Genomic DNA, 24,012 nt, shown 5'->3' with positions numbered 1-24,012 from the left:
GTTTTAACAATGCAGCGTTGCCCCCACCCCCGCTGCTTCTGGGTTGAGGCCATTTGATTGGATCTGCGACGAGGCAAGGGGACTCCCCCCCCGGCTCCCGAGGCTCCGCCTCCCCACAGTGGAGACTCCGCCCCCTTAAATAGACTCCGCCTCCTCTTGCATAACCCCGCCCTCTCACATATAGACTCCGCCCACTCCTCATGAGACTTTCCCTTTGATGAGGACCAGTGGGCGGAGCCTCGTGACCAGTGGGCGGAGCCTCGTGACCAGTGGGCGGAGCCTCGTGACCAGTGGGCGGAGCCTAAGCAGTGACCAGGGGGCGTGGCTTCAGCCAACTTTGTTCCCGCCCCCCCCCATGCCTGCCTCGTTCGCCATCAATGAGCATCATCAGGAAACTCAAAGAGCACTCGCTGGGTGTTTGTCCGTGCGTGTTGTGGCCTCGCAAGGGAAACATAAACAGGCGACGTTTCAGACGTTGGCCCTCCTTCGTGGCAAAGACATGCAATCGCACCGCTGCACGTAAAGGATAACCGATCTCGACCTCCCCAAAGCGCTGCCCGCCCACCGGCACTCGGAACTCGTCCCAGGCAGTGGCACGAGGGGCAAGCCGGGCAAGTGTGGTGGGCATGGCGGGCTCGACTACTGCGGCGGCTTGCGTGCCTGCGCTGCTGCTGCTCTTGTTGTTGGAGCCGGGCCCGTGCCGCGGCGGCTCCGTGAGGCTCGGGGACTCCGAGGGACTCGGCCGCCGATTCGACGGCATCGGAGGTCTGAGTGGCGGCGGGGTGAGACCTTTGTGTGAGAGAGAGAGAGAGAGGGGTCTCCTTGGCCCCTCTCCCCCACCTGTTTTACCTGTGGAGTTCACCACACAGATCCCCTCCTCCTCGTGGGTGGGGGAGGGGAGCAGCACTTGGGCGGTAGTGGCGAGGGGATGAAGTTGGCGAGGGGATGAAGTTGGCGAGGGGATGAAGTTGGCGAGGGGGTGAAGTTGGGGTGATGGTGTTTGAGAATCCGGGAAGGAGGTTGTTTTATTGTTGGTTCTTCCGGCAAAGTGCTCTTCCGGATGAAGACCGATTGTGTTGCGATCGAAACGTCGTGTTTTTATTTTAAAATGTAGTTTTTTTTCTATCTACGTGACTTTACCGAAAAAAACAAGAATATGAATTTCTGCAGTCACGAAAGTTTTAAGTCAAAATTGTGTTGGTGGTGGTTGTTTGTATCGCTCACACTCGGTCAGGTGAGCGCGTCACGTGGCGCGCGTGGGCGTCACGTGGCGCGCGTGGGCTGGCCGAGTCAGCTGCCTCGCTCTCACGTGGCTTGGCTCCCGCCGCTGTGTGCACACGCCTCACCTGGGGAAACAATTCACCAACACATGGGATGGACTTTTTATATATTTTATACTATAATGTCTAATAGTGTATCGTATTACATTGCGCTGTTTTAACTTTTTTTAGCTTCTCTTGTTTCATTGTATGTAATAGCAGAGATTAGGGATGCATAAAGTACAACCATAACCACAATTTCGATTTAAAGCTTTCGTAACTGCAGGGAATAATATTCTTGGTTCTTTCAGTAAAGTCACGTAGAAGGGAAATAATACAAATAAAAAAAATTGTTATTCTTTAATTATTTCCCTTCTACGTGACTTTACCGAAAGAACCAAGAATACATAACCACAATCTTATAAATATAAATCTATGCATTGTTATATGAAGACAAGTCCAGATAGTGTGGCCAAGGTTTAGCAAATTGTTTTGATTTACATAGCATTGCAATTATTATTTTTATAGCAATATATTGGGGGGGGACATTTTGAGCATATTTGAATATTGGGGGGGGGGGGGGGGGGTTTCGGGGATGTGTGTCCCCTCAATATATTATAATTACGGCCTTGGTGTGCACACACCTGAGTGGGTGGGTGGGTTGGTGAATGGGTGGGTGGGTGGGTTGGTGAGTGGGTGGGTGGGTTGGTTGGTGAGTGGGTGGGTGGGTGGTGGGTGGTGGTGAGTGGTTGGGTGGGTTGGTGAGTGGGTGGGTGGTGAGTTGGTGGGTGAGTTGGTGGGTGAGTTGGTGGGTGGGTGGGTGGATGGGTTGGTGAGTGAGTGGGTGGGTGGATGGGTTGGTGAGTGAGTGGGTGGGTGGATGGGTTGGTGAGTGAGTGGGTGGGTGGGTGGATGGGTTGGTGAGTGAGTGGGTGGGTGGGTGGATGGGTTGGTGAGTGAGTGGGTGGGTGGGTGGATGGGTTGGTGAGTGAGTGGGTGGGTGGGTGGGTGGATGGGTTGGTGAGTGAGTGGGTGGGTGGGTGGATGGGTTGGTGAGTGAGTGGGTGGGTGGGTGGATGGGTTGGTGAGTGAGTGGGTGGGTGGGTGGATGGGTTGGTGAGTGAGTGGGTGGGTGGATGGGTTGGTGAGTGAGTGGGTGGGTGGGTGGATGGGTTGGTGAGTGAGTGGGTGGGTGGATGGGTTGGTGAGTGGGTGGGTGGATGGATGGGTTGGTGAGTGGGTGGGTGGGTGGATGGGTTGGTGAGTGAGTGAGTGGGTGGATGGGTGCATCTGCAGTTAAACTCTAATACAAGGAAATTTAATAGCTAAATTACTTACAAGCAAATCTAATAAATGTTGTACATAAGCCATACGAAAGAAGATGTGCTCCAGAAAATGTATTGATGGGTTATTGACTAATTTACTATCCAGTTGTGACTTGGTAAGTGAAATGTATTTTCTTTGGGTTAAAATGTTTTGTGGTCTGATTACATTGATGTAACGAAAATGTAGGTAAACACTGCAGTCTTTTATAATTATAACTTTTGGGGTACACAAACTATAAACAATTTTTATTTTACCAGGTAAGGTCCACTGAGCTATGTAGCTCTGTTTTCAGAAGCGACCTGGACACATGATAGCTCAACGAAGTGTACATGAACTGCCATGTGACTTTAAACATTTGTAAGTAAATAATGCTTCCAATCTCACAGTACAAAAAAACACAACAGCTAAAACTATAGAATTTTCAAAACAAGAAAGTTTGCGAATGAGTGTTTATGAAACGGCTTATTCCAAAATGATGATACCCAGCTACACTTTACTGAATGCCGCCTCACAGACCCCAAGGAGCACATGACGACAGCAGCAGTTTATTCCATCACGCGAACTCAAGCTGTGCAGTAAAATTGCCATGCGTATTGCTACACATAAAATTTGAATATCGTGCATCGGTATGTCTTGAGTTCAATCTGGCATACTCCGTGTCTTTTAACTACCTTGCCTGGTATACAGGAGGTCATGGGTTCGATCTCGACTCTTGACGGCTGTATATTTAGTTTGCATGTTCTCCCCGTGGTCATGTGAATTTTTCTCCAGGTCCTCCGGTTTTTCCCTCCACATTTAGAAACATGCGTTTCGAGTATTTGTCTGTGATAAATTTCCACGTGATCACCACTTCGTTGAGATATCATTTTGTGGCCAGGTTGCTTCTGAAAAAGAGCTATATCGCTCAATGGGTCTTCCCTTGTCAAATAAATAATTGTAAACCAAACCTTTAAAAAAACTGCTCTTGCAGATATGACCTTACTACCAAAGCTGTTCCACGTTTCCCAACACAACTCTTAAAATTCGATGTTGAGGTGGCTCAGCGATGGAGCGGGCTACTTGTGAGCGGAAGGTTTAAAAAGACACAGCAAAATAACTGTAGCTGGAAGGAAGCTTGTGTTGCCTCCGAAACGTCGTGATTTAACTTAGTTTTCATTCATTTTATTTTATTGATTGTTTTACCTACGTGACTTTACCGAAAAAACCAAAGAGTATGAATCCTTGCAGTCACGAAAGCTTCAAATTTAGAGCAGCAGGTTGCAAGTTTGAATGCTTTTTCTGGGTTGACTTAGCTGATAATTCCTCTGGGTCGATACATCAAACACCACTTAATAGGCAAGTCACAGTGGTTGTCGTTTGGATAGCCTCGCCCCCGTCATAGGAATTATGAATCTCCACCACTCGCTCGGAGCTGTAAACGGGAGATGCGCACCACCTCTATGATCATTTGAGCAGGAAAGCAAATTTAATTTGATGAATTGGAAAAAGTACCGTGATCGCGAATGCCAAGAATAAACCAATTTAATCTCTGGGAAAGGAATGGCCACAGGCCTGTCTCTCACTCCGGCCACCAGCCACCAACCACTGCACCATAGAAATGACAGTCGGGTTTTCCGTGCTTGGCTCAAACACGCCGTCTGTACTAAACACGTTTTCTTGCCCAAGTCCTCGGGCTCTCTGTGGCGGCAGGACAAGCGTTGCTCGTGGTCATGCACCACTTTCGCTGCAACTGCGAGATCTGGCATAGGGTAGACAGCTTTGGGTAGCAATCAAAGGCTTTGGCCACGGTGACATCTTGACAATGCTGGAACACAGAGTTGATGTCACTAGTGTGCGGTAACTCTTATGCAAACTTGATTTGGAGATTTTTTGACTGCAGGTATTACTTTTTGGTTCTTTCGGTAAAATCTAATTAAATGTATTTTTCTTTCTACGTGACTACCAAAAGAACCAAAAAGTAACTCTTACGCAACCACACACACAGCCTAAGTGTGTGTAGCTAGCTCCAAGATGAAGAGCCGATTTGTTTTTTTAAGAGGTTGTTTTAAGACGCAGCTTTGTTCGCGGTGAGTTATCCGGATGACCGTCGGCACACTGGGATTGCCGCCCGATCGATCTCACGGCGCGGCGGTTGAAACAGCGGAGTGACTTTCGTACATCCCACCCCACCTCTGTCCACCCAGCAGCATAAATGGGTACACCACAGTCGATCGGCAGATTACATGCGGTGGGGTAAAGTGCGGATGCTCCCAGTGTGGACGTGTAGGCCAAATACCCTCTGGATGGACTCCATTGCATTCCCTAAAATGCAGCTCCTTCTGCCAACAGTTGCATGAATGCGCAGTTGCAGGGCAGTACCTTTGCCTTGTCCAGAAAGTGATAAATTTACCTGTGGACGTGCTGCTTGGATTAGTGGACCTCCTGTCAAATTAAAGTAATCATGGGCCAACAGCGATGTTTACAGCTTACTGCATTTCTAGCATCGATTGTGAAGGAACTGCTCCCCATGATTGATGCGGATTCATAACACCGCAGCTCAATAAGACGCAGCGTGCTGCTCGGGGATTCATTTCTCACTCGGCATGTTCCGGGTCTCCGGCAGACTGGAGTAGGCCAAGAGGCAGGTCCGCAGAGGGGTGTTAAGGTAAAGGTACAGCACTGAAATTAATTCCGCCACTGACCTGGCGGAAGGGCCTCCGCTAGAATTAGTTCTAGAGAGCCTCTCCTCCAGAGGGTACTTTGGCCTACTCTTCCACACTCGCCACAGTACCCACAGTTTAGCCCCACCACCACCACACACGATGGGCTGATTACCGAACTGTGCAGTACCCTTTCATACTGCTGGGTGGACAGAGGCAGGGTGGGTGGATTTCATAAACTAAACTATAAACTAAACTACGTTTTATGTTACCAGATAGGCCCACTAAGCTATGCATCTCTTTTTTCAAAAGCAACCTGGTCAATACTGATAGCTCAACGAAGTGATTCTCATGTGGTAGTCAAATACTGAAAACGCGTGTTTCTGAATGTGGAGGGAAAAGCCGCGGAACCCGGAGAAAAATCCACACGACCACGGGGAGAGGCATGCAAACTCCAAATATACAGGCATCAGGGTGGGGATCGAACCCACAACCTCCTGTATACCAAGCGAGGTAGTTAACATCTCGCCACCGTGGTGACCCAGGAAACTTGCACCATCGCTTCAATAACCGGGCCAAGGAGATGGAGTCGAACTGGCATCCTCTGGATTGCAAGTCCAGTGTGCTAACCATTATTACACCCACGGCGGCACCACCCCCTAAATTCGGAAGTAAAAAAAATGCGCCGACTTGGAGTAATCATCACGCAGTGTAGGTCAAGTGGACACTGGCCGCTTTAGGACGTTCAGCACGAGCTTCGTGTTGCTGTCTTGGTGTTGCTGTGACCAAGAGCCACAGCCGTAGCGAGAGATATCCAGGATGTGGTGTGCCTGGCGCAGAACATTTTTCCGACCCGAATGAAATGATGCCCTGGCGTTTTTCTCGGTTACGTAACTGTGAATTCTCAGTCGTAAACCCAAAAGGGAATAATGTGAGGGATTTCGGAATGCTTTGTGTCCCGTGGCCGAGTATGGAAATGTGAATGTAGGTAGCATCCTGACCAGATTGCCCGGATTGCTACCTATCTTTGTTAGATCTCGCAAGCTAAGCATGTTTTCAGCCTGCATAGTGTGTGAATGGGTAACCTCTCCGCATAGCACAGGCGCTCGCTCTAGGCTGCTGCGGGGTTGCGATGTATGGGCAGCCAAGGGTGGCGCAGCAGCAAAACCCATTGTCGTGCTGTACTTCTGTGCTTCTGTGTTTATGTTCCCCACCTTCACCAACCCACACTGACCAGCTTGATGAAGTATGGTCAAAATAACCCCTCCGTCCCACGTGGATTGGGGAGGCCATCATCCAGCAGTCGAATGATAAAAGGGCCGTACGTGTAGAGCATTGCATGGGATGCAAGATGAAATTCTAAAAGTTCATAATCCTGTTTCGTCCGATCATATACGAACTCGGGCCTCTTTGGCAGTTTGGAGGAACATTCGAGCAGTGTTCCTTTAGTTCCACGGCAATTAATTAGTTTCAGTTATTATTCTGCTCTGTGCGGAACATTTCAGATCTAGGTCAGTTATGAATATAAGTGTAGCGAGTTCAACTGAGTCGCAGACGTACTCTTGGAGGCAACACATTTATTTAACACCAACCCAAGTTGAGGCTGTAGAATGTTGGAGGTCTCGTTAACCAACGTTAGTTTCAGTTGCACCTACAGTGAAACAGATACTTTTATATAAACAATAAATAATAAAGACAATACGCCTACTTCCCGTATCTGTCTCTAACTAAAATACCTGTAAATGTTTTTGGGTTTTTTCTACATCCCATACAAGCAAACCCTGGCCCGGTTTTGACACTCAGCAGAGTCGGCCACGGTTTGGCCACCCCCGATCTGCATGGCTACAAACAGTTGTGTGTGTGTAACGTGTGCTTGTGTGTATGTGTTTGGCGTGTGCATGTGACGTGTGCTTGTGTGTTTATGATGTGTGCTTGTGTGTGTAACGTGTGCTCGCGTGTGTGTGTGACGTGTGCTTTCCCAGGCTACATCCCGGCTTCTCGTGAACTACCCCGAGCCACATCGCAGTGCCATTCTGGACTACCTCTTCAAGGTAGCTGCACATCATGCCCTTCATTTATCCAGGAAAGCCTCACTGAGTCTCAATAACTTTTGTTCAGGAGGATCCTACGTTGAGATTGGAGCGCCGTGGATCAAATGTTTGACTGCTTTAGTCGACTAGACTTAGATAATTACTCCGCAGATTCGAGTAACACTGCACATGTTTTCATCGCCTAGACTATGACGAAAATAAACCAAGCAGACCGCAGTGACACTGGGAATCTGCGAATGCTCGAGTGTCAGGAATACGGGATGGTTTTTGGGCGACGTCAACTCTACTTCGATTGTGTTCTACGGTGGTGAGACGTTAACTCCCTCACCTGGTATACAGGAAGTCGTGGGTTCGATGCCGACCCCCTGATCCCTCTATATTTGGAGTTTGCGTGTCTCTCTCCCAGTGGTCACGTCGATTTTTCTCTGGATCCACCGGTTTTTCCCTCCACATTTAGAAATGTGTGTTTAAGAGTATGTTGCTGCTATAAATGTCCACGTGATTATCCACTTCGTTGAGCTATCATTTGTGGCCAGGTCGCTTCAGGAAAAAATCGTAAAAAAATCTATGTTTGACCGATTTTATGTTAATCAGTGGCATATCTGCTTAGAATTCTGCCAAACACGTGCCTATTCCGCCCTTGGGGGGGACATGCCAACGTGCAGTACGCTGGTGTTCGTGACACCAGCTCACGTATTTGATTGTTTTATAACCATGGCTCAACTCCTTTTTTTCCCCAAAGCCTAACTTTGGCGCCTCTCTACACATCCTAAAAGTTGAGATTGGAGGCGACGCACAGACCACAGGTATGACTGTGCATTCATAACGCACCGTCATCATCATCACCATCATCACTTTTATCAATATAGCCGAGGTTCAGATTCTCCCGCCACCTGTAACTCGCGAGCGCCACGCGACGCTCGCGCTGCCCGGCGCTGGTGGATCGGATGGCGCATCCCCGTGCGACGTCCTGTGCTGTGCTCCTTTCATGCTCCAGATGGCACGGAGCCGTCGCACATGCGGGACCCGGGAGACGAGAACTACTTCCGCGGCTATGAGTGGTGGCTCATGAAGGAGGCCAAGAAGCGCAACCCCAACATCACGCTCGTGGGTGAGGCACTGTCAGTAATATAAAACAAGAAAAACAAACCCCGATTGTGAGAGTTGGACCCTGGGGAGATTGCCTCGCCGATAACACCCGCATTTAAACCCTCGTCGTTCAAGGCGGCCACTGTGGCTCAGTACTAGAGTGAGCGGCTCGCCATCGGAAAGCTTGCGAGGTCAAATCCTGGCTGGTGGTTGACCCCAGCCTGTCATCTCTCCGGAGTTGATAAAATGGGAACCACTTCGTGGAGAAGTTAACCGTGGTTGTCCGAGGCACCGAATCACCGCCACTGGCTCGGGGCTGTAATGAAGAGATGAGTGACACCTCGATGCTCATTTGCATCGGAAATCGGTTTGACTCAAATTTAAGGTTGAGCGGTTGGCGCTAAGAACTTGCCGACCTGAGTTAGATTCCCGCGGTGTGTCGCAGGCTTGCCATGGGCATTTCCGGCGTGGGTCGGCGGCGGCTTCAAATTCCCGTACAAATACCCGGAGGTGACGGCCGGGTACGTGGTTTCCTGGGTGCTGGGTGCCAAGCAGTACCATGGCCTGGACATCGATTACGTCGGGGTGAGTACTGCGGCAGCACAGGCAGCAGAGGGCAGCGGTGCCACGAAATCCATTTGTGTGGTTGTCATGTACTTCTGTGCTGTCACGTCTAAGCAGGATGAAACCTGGATAGCGCTTCGATGTGCGACCACCATTCACAACGCAGGGCAATGCGGCAAAAAGCTCGTTGTACTGTACTCATATGTCTCCTCATCTATGGGGCCCCGGTTTTACCGGCCTGCACTGGCCATTGTGGTGAAGTACGCTCAAATGATCCTCACGACCGTGGGGAGGCCTTCATCCAGCAGTGGATTGACAAAAGGGATGTGCTTGTTTCATTAGCATTCAAAACTATTTGCATTTGTAGAGCATGAATATGTCGTACTGATGAACAGTGGGATATGTGCATCGCAGAAGAATGAAGCTTGCATGTATATTACACATACGATTTATATCTTCGAAAGTGCTGATTGATGCTGCCTGCTAGACGTTTTGGGCCTTGTGGGTCTGTGCTCAACAATTGTGTTAATAAAATAAAGCCTCTCTCTCTCCGCCAGGGTTGCGTTTCTTTAAAACGCTTGCAAATGCAGAATTCACAAATGCAGAAACCTTGCTCCAATGGGAAAAATGGGGTTACGTTCCTGGTACGAGTGAACTTTGCCCGATTGCAATCGCGTTCTTTCTAATGGACCTCACAGTCGACTCGTTTACACCAAAACATATAAACGAGACGACTGTAAGAACACATAAAGTAAACATGCACAATAGCGAGTTTAGAGCGGGATTGCTGCGAGACTTGAGGCCTAAGCGGGCAGCCGTGGGGTCGTGTCTCATCTTCGCAGACAGCTTCACAGAGCATTCTGGGTGCACCTCCCTGGTGTCGGTGGTCTGGCGCTACGCACACTCGCAAATACTGGAGTCCGGCAGATCGCAAATAGCGAATTGGTATACACTCCGTTACTCGCGTAAATGTGAAACTCGCAAATCTAAAACTCGCGCATAGCGAGGGTTTATGTATATATATTACATACAGTAAAACCTTGGTTTGCGAGCATAATTCGTTGCGGAAACGTGTTCGTAATCCAAAGCACTCGTATATCAAAGCGAATTTCCCCATAAGAAATCATGGAAACTCAGATGATTCGTTCCACAACCCAAAAATACTGTATTCATATAAAAATGATTAATACAAAATACCTTTTTATATTTTTATTATAAAAATTTAATTTAATAATGGCTGGTGTGAGGGAGACGAGAAAGAGGAGAGGAGGGTTATTGTGTAGGATGACTTTCACTTGCAGTACAGTTACTAAAGAACAATCACTACACTTGGACACAAAATTTAAAAAATGCTTTACGCACACACTCGTGGTCACAACACTATAGTAAACAGTATACGCTCGCACGAATGTTGACTATACGAGTGAGGCACGCCGACTGAGACCGAGCATGGGAGACGATTACCCACAATCCCGCAGCGAGAGAGAGAACCATCGGCTCAGCTGTGATCACGTGACGCTCGGCAGACAAAGCGTATACTATACTACTACAGTACTCGTATTGCAAGACATCGCTCGTTTATCAAATTAATATTTATTTAAAAAATTTGCTCGTCTTGCAAAACACTTGCAGACCAAATTTCGATTTAAAGCTTTCGTGACTGCAGGGATTCATCTTCTTGGTTCTTTCGGTAAAGTCACGTAGAAGGGAAGTAATAAAATAATAAAAATAAAACATAATAAAACAATTCTCACGACGTTTCGGCCACAACGCAAGCAGCCGTCCTCACCTGAGTGACTTTACCGAAAGAACCAAGAAGACTTGCAGACCAAGTTACTCGCAATCCAAGGTTTTACTGTATGTATATTTGTGTGACTAAAATAAACCGTTATAGACAGGAGAGAAGGTTCTGAAGCTTCATTTTGAACAGTGGCAGGGAGTTGACAGCACTGACGGCTGGGGGAGGCTCTTCCAGGTATCATTGTATGTTTGTATAATTAGCATATACGGGGAGAGCTATAATGATACACGCATGTTCCCGTTCACGTGCCAAGAAGATTGGGACCGATTTTGGTCTACGAGTTGGTGAATTGTGCCGTGACTGCTGCCATGTTTTACAGATCTGGAATGAGAGGAAATACGACATCAATTACATAAAGGTATGCATTTGTTTAAACTTAACTTTAATGTGCGTTTAACGCCAGAGATTTTAAAAATCAAATGAAAACTGTAACAATGAAGATGATAGCAATGATAGTGATGATGATAATAATTTCCATTGCCACCAGTTGCCACTCATGGAGATACTACCACCGGATTTACCAAAAATATTTTTAGTAAAATGAGTGGCTGTCACGTTGGGTACAAGGTCACTTCTGTAACAGACCTATATAGCTCAGTGGGTCTTGCCTGGTAAAATTCTAAGTTTATAGCTATTATTTATATGATATCTCTAGCTGTGGAAAGTCCATCCTGGTGACCTGAGTTCAATTCCCGCTCACAGCTAACATCGGTGTCGATTATCTGTCCCATTCATTTGGCCTCCTAGGTCTACTTCATTAGCCTTAAATGGGCGTCTGGTGCAGTGTGTAAACATCAGCACTTTGGAGACAGAGGCAGCTGGGTGCAGTGTTGGCCACACAACCACCTCGTACGTGCGCCGTGCCGGCCTTAGTAGGTGCTCGCTAACAGCACATTCCCAAAAGATTTGTAGAGGTTGCACAGGGATCTTTGTTGTGCGTGCGTGCGTACTTGCATGGCCAGGTGCTGAGGCAGACCCTGGACAAGGTCGGCCTGGGCTGGATCAAGATCATCGCGGCCGACAACAAATGGGAAATTGCGAGTGACATCCTGCATGACTCGGAGCTGGCAGATGCCATCAGCGTCATCGGGTAAATCTTCATCCACGTGCCTTGGCAGCGGTGGCAGCTGCTGGTCTTCATGACGATTCGTTTCATCCGGAGCGCTGGCAGGCATGCCTCTCGTGCATCGGGAACGCTACGCAGTGACGGAGAAAATTTAACAAAAACTGATGGGCGGCGCAAAGATGCATCGAGAGAGACGCGGAATTACATGGAGAAACAGAAAGAGGAGCACATGGGTTAAAGAATACACGAATGTTAATGAAATCGTTGTAACTGGTAACAAAAGAAAGTGGGTTTGGGAACTTCCAATTACTTTGTTATTATTAATGATCGGTTATCGGGGATGATGACCCGTGGTCAGTAGTAATGACGGAGTGGCAGCTGAGGGATAGAATGCGTTCAAGAGGCTGTCCACTGAGGAGATGGAGCGAATTAATCAGCCCGTGCACAGGTGCCAGGTAGACTACTACTACTCATTGAAGTACTCATAAAGTCCCTCCGGTTAGCCTATACAGCCACACTAGGCGTGATGATGACGACGACGATGATGACGACAACGATGACGACGATGATGGCGATGACACGCACATGCGGCTGAACACGTTCCCGGTGTGGTGTCCCTCGCCCCCGCCCCTCACCCCTCACCTTTCCCATCGCACAGCGCCCACTACCCCGGCACCAACAGCACGGTGGATGCGGTGCGCACAGGCAAGGTGCTCTGGTCCTCGGAGGACTTCAGCACGTTCAACGACGAGACGGGCGCCGGCTGCTGGGCTCGCATCCTTAACCAGAACTACGTCAATGGCAACATGACCTCGTGAGGACACGGGGGAAGGGGGCGTGGGCATCATTGGGGGGGGCGGGCGATACAATTTAAACAAAAAACGTACGATGTTGTGTGACGCCAGCAAGCGCTTGCCCGTGACTCTCATCTTGGGCTTTGCCGAGGTGGGAGCAGTGGCACAGCAGTATGTGCGCTGCTCGAAACCCGGCGGACCCGAGTTGGGTTCCCACTCGTGGTACAACATCGGTGACGAATATCTCAACCGGTTCTAGGCATCCCAACTGTACCTGGTGCGGTGGTGTATAAATATCAGCACTGGGGAGACAAAGGTGGCCAGGCGTGGTACAGGCCGCCCACTCCATCGTATGCTGTGCTGACCTCAATAGGTGCTCGTTAATAGCACTTGCTCCAGCAGTCTGTTAAATGCTACGCGTGGGCATTTTTGTCTTTGTGAACGCATGCAGCACCATCTCGTGGAACCTGGTAGCGAGTTACTACGGGTCGCTTCCGTTCGGGAGGGACGGACTCATGACGGCCGATGAGCCCTGGAGTGGCTTCTACAGCGTCGATGGCCCCATATGGATCTCGGGTAACTGGAGCGTGTGAGAGGGGCACGGGGAGGGAGAGCAAATATCTCCACGTTCAACTCAAACACAAGACATCAGCCACTCGGGCACAAAACGCGGGCATCGTTCCCTCCGGCAATGGTGGAGCAGCAGCAGCAGCAACAGAGGTGGAGCGGCGCTGATTCTGCGATACGTGCATCGAATCACGTGGGTGTTGAGGGTCGATTATTTACATGAACTATGTACGGACTCCGGGCAACAGAGGGAGGTGCAACAATGTAATAATTGTGCCCCCTGACGTCACCAACCCCATACTGACCAGTGTGGTGTAATATGGTCAAATGACCCAAATGACGTGGGTCTAGACCCTGTTCCAGCAGTGGATTGTAAATATGAATAATATATGGAGCGAACAAATACTGTACACACGAGGCACAAAAAACAAGAAATGATACAATTATATGGTAAAATAAGACAATATAAATAGTTTACCCGAATCATGATCCTGAATCACGCGAGTTCATCAAATCGCTGGGGTCGGGACGGTCAAATCGTTGCCTGCTGAATGGTGATGTTCTCATTTTGTGAGCCGTGCCGTCTCCCTGTCCAAGTTGATTCTGTTGAACCAGGCGATGAGAACTCAAGACACCACCATGATAGAGGAGCCTCATTTTCAAGCGTGACCTGGGTCACCAAAATTTCAAAAATCTAAAGAGATTCAATAAAGTACAGCAATGAAGAGAATGGAAATCAGAACTAAAACAATTGTGGCACATGGTAAATTGAAAATATTACACAAACATAAATCGCTGTTAAGATAATAAAGTCCCCTATAGCTAACCCGGCTCGGGCTGATTATGTTTAGATTGATCATAGAAAAATTACAATTCAGTTATGAAACATACAACAGATATAGGGCGACTATTTCGTGTAAATCATTGTTTTTTTTTTGCTGTTGTTTGCACATTCCCTGCGTGCAATGTCCTGTAACTGCCGCTGCTGCCGGCGAACTTGGGCTGTGGTCGTCCTCGTAAAAGAGCTGCTTAGCTCGGTGGGCCCTGCCAAGCTGCACTACAGTCTGAGCCTGACTCTCGTCTCTGTGTCTCCGTGCCAGCGCACACGACCCAGTTCACGAGGCCAGGCTGGCACTACCTCCAAGCGGACGGACACCTCAAGGCGGGTGGCTCCTACGTGGCCCTCACCGACGGCAACGGGAACCTCACCATCGTCATAGAAACCATGGTATCCCTGCTCCTGCTGACCCTTATTTAAAAGTTCAGACACGCTTCTGCGGCTATCTGGAACGCTCTTCCAATATTAGGAATCCACTGGAGCTGTGCACTTTTAAATCATCTAGATTGAAAACTAATTTCTTTAGAACTGCTTTGTGATTAGTTTGTTGTCCTTCCTCCACACCTCCGATTATCACGGATGGCCACGTACGATGTGAAAGAAGTTCAACATACATCTGTAGGCGCTGTTTTTCATATTTCATTTTAAGCAACCAAAATTTTAATGTCTGCCGGTTTTAAATGATAAGCAATTGTTGCGTGCGACTGATGCGTGGTGAAGGTGTGATGCAGTCTTATCTGAGTCCCAAGCTTCCTGCCATCGGTTGGATGAGCCCCTATGCTGAGCGGCAGTTGATAGGATCACCCGGTTTAATCACTGGTGGTTGCTTGGATTCCAGCCCAGGATTTCATCAATGCCAGCTCAGTGGTTTGACAGGGCATTAGCTGCCTGAGCCATGCAGCCGCGTCTCGCAGCCGCGTCTCGCAGCCCAGTCGAATTTACTGATACAGAACTGTCCTATACTTTAATATGACAATCAAAAGGCCGTGAATGAGTCTATAACTGCATGATGAATTTGGAGGAGTAATTAGATCGCATCTGCGACTGCCAGATGCGAGTCTGTATCTCTTTCTTGCAAAATTGTGTGTGATGGGCATTGATGGGCGATGTGAGTGATGGGGATTGCATAATCTCCTTACTGGTTCACTTATGGATGAGAGTCGCATAGAGAGACATAGATTCATGCAGAGACCCATAAACTCAGAGCTGCATATATTCATATAGAACTATTGTCACATAGAGACCCATAGACTCGCATAGAGACCTCTAGACTCACATAGAGACCTCTAGACTCGCGTAGAGACACATACCATGCGATACAATGCGAGTGATGCATTGCACTTCTCACCGCAGTCGCAATTAGGCTGCGTAATTCCCCAGGTGTGGAGGAGGTAACCGCACCTGCCTTGTGTAGCTCTCGCGCAGTTAGGTCGCCAGGTCCAGTGTCTCCGAGATCACGAGAAGCCAGATCGTTGCTGCGTCGGATCTGCGGTACCGCGGTTTGAGCTCGCGCGAGTGTTAATACTGCTTTGTCTTCACAGACACACAACCACTCGGTGTGCATCCGCCCGCCGCTGCCACCCTTCACCGTCTCGCCGCAGAACGTCACCTTCAGGCTCACCGGCTCCTTCGTGAGTCGCCGCACATCTGTCGTCTTATCAGCTAAAGGACCGCCCGGCCTCAGTAGTCTTTTGTCAAGGGGGTCTCGCGTTTGTTTGGCCTGTTTTATATTCAGAGGAGCATTTCGTGTGCGGGAGAAAACTCACCATTTGCACAAGGAGATGGCGCTTAAAGAAGTCGGCACAAGCGGGGTTCACAAACCTCCTTGCCGTACAACCATCTTCTGGCCACCACCTCACGGCACAGTGGGAGTTTAACAAATAAATTGCCGCATTCCGGAGTGCTGGGTCACGGGTGTGCGCCCCCGTGCCTGACTCAGCAGTGTGCCTCGTCTGTAAGCTGCGTAAAATATTACTTAAATTGTTTACGTGAAGGGACAGATATGGGAAGGAAGCGTATTGTATGCGTATTTATTTGACTACAATGGGTCTCGATTTCGAGAGCAGGACAGCAGCAGAGACCTTTGTTTGCGTTCCACTGAGTCCAGACATCCGCCCTGACAAGCACTGACTTCTGTTTCATTTGCCTGGGCGGCTGGCCATTGCACAAGTGGTGCAGAGAAAATTAAATGCATGCAGTGCGCACCCTAACCCCACACCACCGTGCGTGGATTCCAATTCGATGTGGATGCCTTTACCTGGTTCTTGCAGGCCCACGTGGCGAGCCTGCAGGTGTGGCACTCGCGCCTCGACTTCACGGGGATGCCCAGCGTGCTCTTCCAGCCCCTCCCGCCCATCAAGGTAACTCGCCCACGCGTGCCTAGATTGGGAAGTTGTCGCAATTATCGAGCCAAGAACGTTGACTGTCCCAGGCCAGGATGTGTTTCATTCACGAGCCTCCATCGTCGAGCACACATTCCGCCATGTCTGTGCGGTGTTGAGTAGTAACATGGCAGTCATGCCATTCATTTATCCAAGTTATCCTCACTCAAGACTCATTCAGGAGAGGTCTTGCTATGTTGAGATGTTTGGCCAATCCCGTTATTGAGAGTGTGGCATCTGGGAGGAAACCGTATCCTACTCAGTGAAAACTCAGGCATACGAGGGGGCGGTAACACAATCTAAGTTCCACACATGGATTCAATATTCCATTGCCGAACCGCCCGTCGTCCTGGCCCCATCAGGCGAGAGCCCTGTGATCGATCCCGCTTTGGGAACCGAGTTGTCGTGATGGCGGAGTGGCCCCCCTGCGCCGCTGCCATAGAGAAGCTCGGCCGAAGCGAGAGCCACACTTTTTCTGGTGTCGTCCCCCGTGCGACGCAAGGTGGACAAGGGCAGCTTCACCCTGAGCCTGGACGTGGACGAGGTGTACACGTTCACTACGCTCCTCACCGGCAACCGCGGCTCCTACCCCAGGCCCCCGGCCTCCCAGCCGTTCCCGTCTATCTACAACGACTCCTTTGACGTCGGTGAGTTCACAAACGAAATGGCAAAAACCTCGACACATTCCGGCTGAAACGCTGCCCAGAAAAGGACGAGACGTGTATTCGGCATCATTTAGGGCAATGACCCTTTATCACGTGCACCGCTGCCAATGCAGAGTAAAACACTCATTTAACACCGTAGGCTTTCGCGACCAATATTACCCATAATAGAGTTTTTTTTGGGTTAGATTGCGTAAATATAAATATGTCGAAATGTAAAGGATGAAACGTCGTACTCGAAATGTAAATGTTGTGTACGGGACTGCTGTCACAGTCCTGTAGCAAATGCACACCAGCCACTGCAGCACAGACCTTCAGACCATGCTCCCACCCCCATATGAGAGACGCCGTGCCGCCCGATTCTGCACAACTTTGCGAAACCACGCCCTTGCCCCCCCAGTTGCCAGAACATTGCTCCCTGTGTATAAGCTTCCCTACACTTTGCTGCTCGGATATGGAGCTGCCTCCCTGAACACATTGTTGGCAAGATCACCAATTCTGGTCTTCAAATGCCAAGCACATGGACTTCTCCTAACTTCACCACACGCATTGTAGGAGTGAGTCTTTGAGCTGCAGTTAATAAATTATTATGCCGATTAGATTGTACTCATGTCTGATATGGCTGTCTAGTAATGAGTTGGCAAGTTTTGTTTACGTGACAAACCTTACTAATTGTCTGTGTCAGGTGGTGGCTGGTTTAACCACGTAATTATATTTACGTGATCTAACCCAAAAAAAATTCTTATGGTTAAAAATAAATGTTTGTGAACAAATGTTAGTCGATCAACAAGTCGCATGTGGAGGGGTAAAGTGTGGGTACTTGCCCCTCTTGCAAGTTGTCCGGCTGGTGTGAAAGAGTAGGGCAAGATACCCTGCAGAGGAGAGGCTCTCCAGAACCATTCTACCCTCTTGCGTATGGCGACACGTTCAGCAGCTTGAAGGCCTATGTCGAGGTCCGCTGGCCACGGCAAGAGAGTGCCAGGAGAGAGTTCGTGTCATTGCTACTCGTGGAGGCCCTTTCGCCAGCAGTGATGGAACAGGGCTGCATCTTCACCTTCATTCACTCGACTTCCTCTAGAGATTTTCCTCCAGTGGAGCAAGGCAGGGAAGCATCTTTACCGTTTATCAAGCGTGAGCCCAAGCACGATTTCATTTAAGCGGGTGAGGTAAAAAATACGTATATCTTTTTTTAAAACAACCCCCTGCATCGGAAAGTACTTGAGGGTTGTATGGGGAATCCAGTTTTCCTGCGGAATTAGATTCACAGCAAACATTGTGGAACACAGTGTTACTTCATAAACTGCAGTGTTTCATTGGATTACTCTGCCAACTCAATTTTTAAAATATGTTTTTCTAAGATTGCATTGACTTAAGTCTTTTTGCACAAATACTAAAAAAGCAAGACGCTCCTGCAGAGGTTTTCACGGCTCTCCGATGTGTTACGGTTTTGCCACTCCATGCTGTTCGGCATGATGCCTGACATTTCACTCCTTGTTCTGGGAGCTTCTTTGGGAAATAAAGTATACATAATGTTAAAAAAATGTTTTTTTCCCCCTAATTTGTACTGCTTTCCCACAATCCCCACCCTACAAGCTACTCCTCCGTTCAGCGAGGCACCAAATTTCGCCGACCAGACGGGCGTCTTTGAACTGTTCCGGAACTTGTCCGATCCGGGGCCGCACGTGTTCACGATGCGTCAGGTGATCACCACCCGACCAATCACCTGGGCCGAGGATGCCAAACAGCCAATCACGGTCATCGGAAATCACAACTGGTATGAGCGTGAGAACCCACCCGCCGCCGATCGCCACGGTTATTCATTTATTCGTTTGTCCATGTTCAGTTTGGAACGGCGTTTCGGCAAAAACTATTTCCACTTGCACTTTGGATGGACGGCCGTTAATCGTGTACGTTGCCGCTGTGTGTCACTGCGTGCAGGAGCGATGTGCTGGTGTCATGTGACGTGTTTATGGAGGATGCCGAGCAGGGAGGAGTTTTTATCGCCGGGCGGGTGAACAAGGCCGGCAATGATATCTCATTCGCCCGGGGGGTCTTCTTCTGGATTTTCGCAAATGGAACATTCGCTCTCACCAATGACCTAGGTGACATATCAAGCCCAGTGCTGGGTTTTTTGGAGCAAAGCTTTCAGTTTTTCTTTTGTTTTGTATCTCCAAATGAGTTGGCTTTCATTACCTAGAGCACGGGCAAAATCTACCATATAAACACCCCCACCCCCTCCACAGTTGTGTGTTATTTTGCCCGCAAGATATATTTGTGAGGGGAAAAAAAGACCGTTAGGGTTAGATTTACTTGTAATCTAGTGTGCACATTGATCTGTAGCAAATGGTGAGGCTGTCAAGGTCGCAGGTCAAAGTGGATATGGCGCCAATTTTCTTTTTAGTGGATGCTTTGTAATGGTCTTTTCCAATCATTTTCGAAGAAGCAAGGTCACGCTCAATGTGAAGAATTACACCGTAATGGTGAGTGCACTGATCCAACAGCAATGGGAAGGAACAGGATAACAGCCTACACAATGCTTGCGGGCAACAACAACAACAACAAAAAACGTAATTTCTGTACATCACTAATTCTACGTGCAAAACCTGGGTTATAGATTGTTACCTTTCTACGTAGTATTGGTAGTTGTGAATATTCAGATTTGGGTTCTGACACTGGAACATGTTTCAGTTGATGGTAAATGGTTGAGACTAATGACGGAGAGTAATGCGCTCTAAAGGATATTAGCCGTGGAGATGAAACGATTAAAATCCGCTTGTGTTGCCAGTGCTAGGTGGAATGTTGCATCGTAGGACGGCGAAAGTTCAGTTCATTTAGTTGGTATAGCCCTGTGAGCCATGCGGCTCTTGAATCGGGTGCAACCGCAACAAACAAAAACATGAACAAGAAACATCTTAAAGTGACTACACGCAACAGAAAAATCCAGGAAAAAACAGCAAAGTCTTCCAGAAAAAGCACCGTATATCAATGCTGTGTACAAAAATCCCAGTGGGATGCAAGTCAAACAATAACAACCATAAGACAATTTAGATTAAAGTTATCAATCTAACTCTGTACTACAACAAACAAATATAGCTAAACCAAAACTTTTCGAAATCACCAAAATAAAGCTATAAAAACAATGTAACAGTGATCATAGGAACTGTGATTCAAATTTAATAATAAACGATATACATAACATGTACGACCAAACTTTGCAGCCATAGCTGGCAGCATGAGTCACTCTATAACAGCAGGAGTATCAGTAGGAGTATCAACATTTTTCAATGCAACTTTACAGATCAGCACACTATAATCAAAACTCAAGATCATACTTTGCAGCGGTCATCTGGAGTGATTGATACATTTTATTTCAGGCCACTGAATAGCAGAGGCGGGCGGCAGCTTGGGCCTTTATCCCATGGTAAATGTATCATGGCCGATGGTGACTGTACTTTTGTGCCATTTGTACTTGTGTAGTGAGTTCAACCGAGTCGCAGACATCGACTTGGAGGCAACACATTTATTTAACACCAACACACGGGGTAACTGCCCCCTTAACGGAATAACAACCTGTGGTGGTGACCACCAGGCTAACTAAACTAATTACAACGTGACTAGCTGCTATGGACCAGGACCAACAGCTCGGGTCCAGGTCCACGTGTTGGAGACTCGGTAGAACGTAGACGTAGACGAAGGTTTCTTCAGGATGAACAACAACGCCGGTCCCTCTCGGGACCCGGCTTATATTCTCTGCGGCGTCGCTGGCTCCGCCCTTGGCCACGACCACCTTCCAGAATCCTCGGGAAGGATCTGGATGCCAACCACGTGACCTCCCTAGCCCCCACTTGGGGCCCCTTCGTAGACTTAACTGGTCACGTGTCCTCCCGGGTCAACCAGAGTGCCACGGCCTTTAGTAACCTCATTCCTACGGCCGGCACTCCCACACCCTGTCCTATAGGTTTGGCACTGCACGCCAAGCGTGGTGTCATCCAGCGCTATCAATCAGCGCTCACCGGGCCCCTCTAGGGCCGGTACTACACCCACATCCTTGTGGTATCTGCGATGTCGTTACACCGCATGCCGTGCTTCTCTAGAGCCGGCACTGGGAAGTGACATCCCGCGATGGCACTACAATTGTATACTTAATTTATGTTTATTTTTTGCGACTTGCTTCCCGTTTCTCTATCTTGCTTTTATATCGTTTTTTTTGCATTATTGATGTAACTCGCTGACCCGCCCTTATTGGACATCTGTGAAAAAGAGATTCATAGCTTATCGGATAATTAAAGATTCTGATTATGACCGGAATACACTGGGATACTCGTGCATGGTCCGTGGTGTCACCGATGCCTCTAATTGTGTTTGCGACTGCCTCATGTTCTCCCTGCCCACAGCTGGGAGGTTCGTGTTGATGTCAGGGACAGCCCCGACCAAGCCCTGGACGTGGTACACGATGACCCTCTCACTGCAGGTGAGGCCTGGAGGCGAGTCTGTCGCTGGGGACATGTCCAAAAAGTGTACGCGCCTCTAGGGATGTATGCACTGACCCTAAAGTGGTTGCGTGTGGTGTTTTTAAAACAGAGGTATTGTGTACGACTAGGAGTGGGGATGCAATGTGTTTCCCATGTGTTATTTTGAAATCGGGTTTAAGCATTTCTCACAACTGTACAGCGGACTTCCCATTTTCCTCTCTCTCTTTGACATTCTTTCTTCGATGTTAGGTTTCAGTCAGGAGTGGTGTGTGCACATTACTGTATCACTTCATTGATGAGTTGAGACTTTTCTGAAATAGGCTATGAACAATGACAAATTTTTCGATGATACGGAGAGATAACTATAGTTTATTTTGTGTTATTCTATTTATAGGTTTTTTTTGGTGTAGTATTTGTAGATCGATAGTAATTAGTTTCACACGTTAACACCGTTTTGCATGCGCTCCAAGATGTAACGGCATGTGAAGCGTGGTAAAATGATTCGATGATGATGATGGTGATAATGTTTTTTGCCAGGGTGACAGCGTGGTGGCCGTGGTTGAAAATCAGCTGGTGATGACACAGGAGAAGATTATTATGCCAACAAGAGGCTGGGTTGCAATTGGAACGCACACATTCCAGAATGCACAGTTTGACAACTTTTATGTGCAGGGCAACTGAAATGGCGTTTTCCCAGGGCGGAAGTGATGCTGGGCTGGTCTTAGATCATAAAATGGTTGTCTAACCAGATAATCCTGTTATGTTGACAAGTATGACATGGGGGATAATTTTAAAGTAACTCGCAAATAACCAAATTTTTGTAAATTGCTCAGGATACGGGCGATCGACAGGAATTAAATGTTATGTTACATTTCCTCTCATGAAGCGGATGTGTACATGCATTGTATTGTTGCATGGAATTTGTGTGGGTACCATGTTCTATGTAAAATAGGGTTCGCAGCGCAAATGGACAACAGCATGTATGGCTTTCAAGCCACTGGCAGAGATAGACCGACTTACACATGCAGATTATGGAAGACTTGCGAGGCTTAAGGACAAATCAATTGCATTATGCTCCTCTACTTCATCAAACTGGCATTTCATTCAAATTGTACTTGGGCTGCATAATAAGCAAGCTAAGGTAGCACTAACCCTTACCTGGCCAATCGGTTATATTACAAAGTAACATTTTACTTCAATTAAAAACTGTAAATGATTTTATTGTTTTCAGTGGCGTGTTTTTTTACAAATTCACCTGACTTTGGTGTTTTTTTTATAAATGGTGATGTTGATTAATATATATTTGTGAGTTTTATGTACAACACATATTTCACAGGTGAATTATCTTTCATGAATGTCGAACCATTCTGTCTTAAGGTATGGCCGTGGATTCAGGGATGGTGAATTTTGCGTTTAAGTTGCACAAATTATTAAAGGAAATTTTGTAAGATTGTGAGATTGTTTTTGAGGTTTAATTATTTTGCCCGCCTTGCCAATATGAATAAAATTGTAAAATGAATTATCACATTCTGTCATTGTTACTTTCCTGTACCATTAAGCCCAGCCAGTGTACATTTTACATTTTCTGGCTCTGTACTCAATTGTTTTAATCCCAAACAAATGTCAAACTACAAATACGCATAATGTAAAGGTTCATAAAGCAAACGTATAAAACTAGAAGCTGATTATAAATCAAAGAAAACTACAACCTGTACCAGTCAATAAAACATATTTTAGAAATTAGGCATTTGAAGGTGATTGTTAAACATTTTTGGATTCGCTCCCTGATCAGATGAGGAAGTGTGTTCTATAGTTTGGATCCAAAAAAGAGCCCTTTGTGGTCTGGAATGTGGGTTCCGAAAGGTACATAGGGAACATCCAGTTCTCAAGATAAGGTCAAAGCCAAATAGTAACGGATTAAGAGGGAACCTTTCGATTTATTCAGCATCGCACGGGCATCCATGGTTAATATTCTAGAAGAGGAAATGCAAGCCAGCATGCATGCAAAGATTCACCACTACCTCGCCCGCACCACCCACATCCATTTGCTGAATTGTCATAATTCCGGGTCAGTATTAACTGGTTGTCTCATTCGTACCACCTCATTTGTACAGTTTTTCTATTTGAATAATCTATTTACAGATGTTTGCTCCATTAATCTAAATGTAAAATTTCAGTATTTTAATATAATTTGCTTAAATCGTTGATTTTCACACTCGGTTCATTACATCCATTGTAAGCGTAAAAATCTGTTTTCAGCAATCGATGCATCGTTACAGTCTTACAAGCAGGCATCCGTGTCGCCAGCTGACAAGCCAATTCACTGCCGGACTTGTGTAACATTTGAATTTGTATCACAGTGCCATTCAGCACAACAATCAGCCACGTGCTGTCCACTGAAGGATACCGTATCCACACAACATCGCCATCCATCGCACTCCTGAACAAGATCTGCTCTCATCTTGTCATCTCTGCGGGCGTCATCTTGGGCATGTTCCTGGTT

At 47.6% G+C, this 24,012-nt stretch overlaps 1 protein-coding gene across 1 annotated transcript; it reads left to right on the top strand.

Annotated features, from left to right (window-relative positions):
- Window positions 1–365: 365 nt before the first annotated feature.
- Window positions 366–23,034, top strand: GALC (galactosylceramidase). The gene is made up of 17 exons (XM_061553198.1): window positions 366–782; window positions 7,207–7,275; window positions 8,018–8,081; window positions 8,273–8,386; window positions 8,810–8,949; window positions 11,049–11,087; window positions 11,692–11,819; window positions 12,454–12,609; window positions 13,041–13,165; window positions 14,257–14,384; window positions 15,536–15,625; window positions 16,265–16,354; window positions 16,878–17,022; window positions 18,631–18,811; window positions 18,976–19,139; window positions 21,432–21,508; window positions 22,047–23,034. The coding sequence occupies exons 1-17, from the start codon at window positions 627–629 to the stop codon at window positions 22,188–22,190; spliced, it is 2,010 nt and encodes a 669-aa protein (XP_061409182.1). The 5' UTR covers window positions 366–626; the 3' UTR covers window positions 22,191–23,034.
- The last annotated feature ends 978 nt before the right edge of the window (window positions 23,035–24,012 follow it).

This window comes from Lethenteron reissneri, chromosome 17 (assembly GCF_015708825.2).
Source record: "Lethenteron reissneri isolate LAM-NWPU_2019-01 chromosome 17, ASM1570882v1, whole genome shotgun sequence".
Taxonomy (NCBI): Eukaryota; Metazoa; Chordata; class Hyperoartia; order Petromyzontiformes; family Petromyzontidae; genus Lethenteron; species Lethenteron reissneri.
The sequence above is the reverse complement of the archived record's forward strand: the minus strand, read 5'-3'. Positions and strand labels throughout refer to the sequence as shown.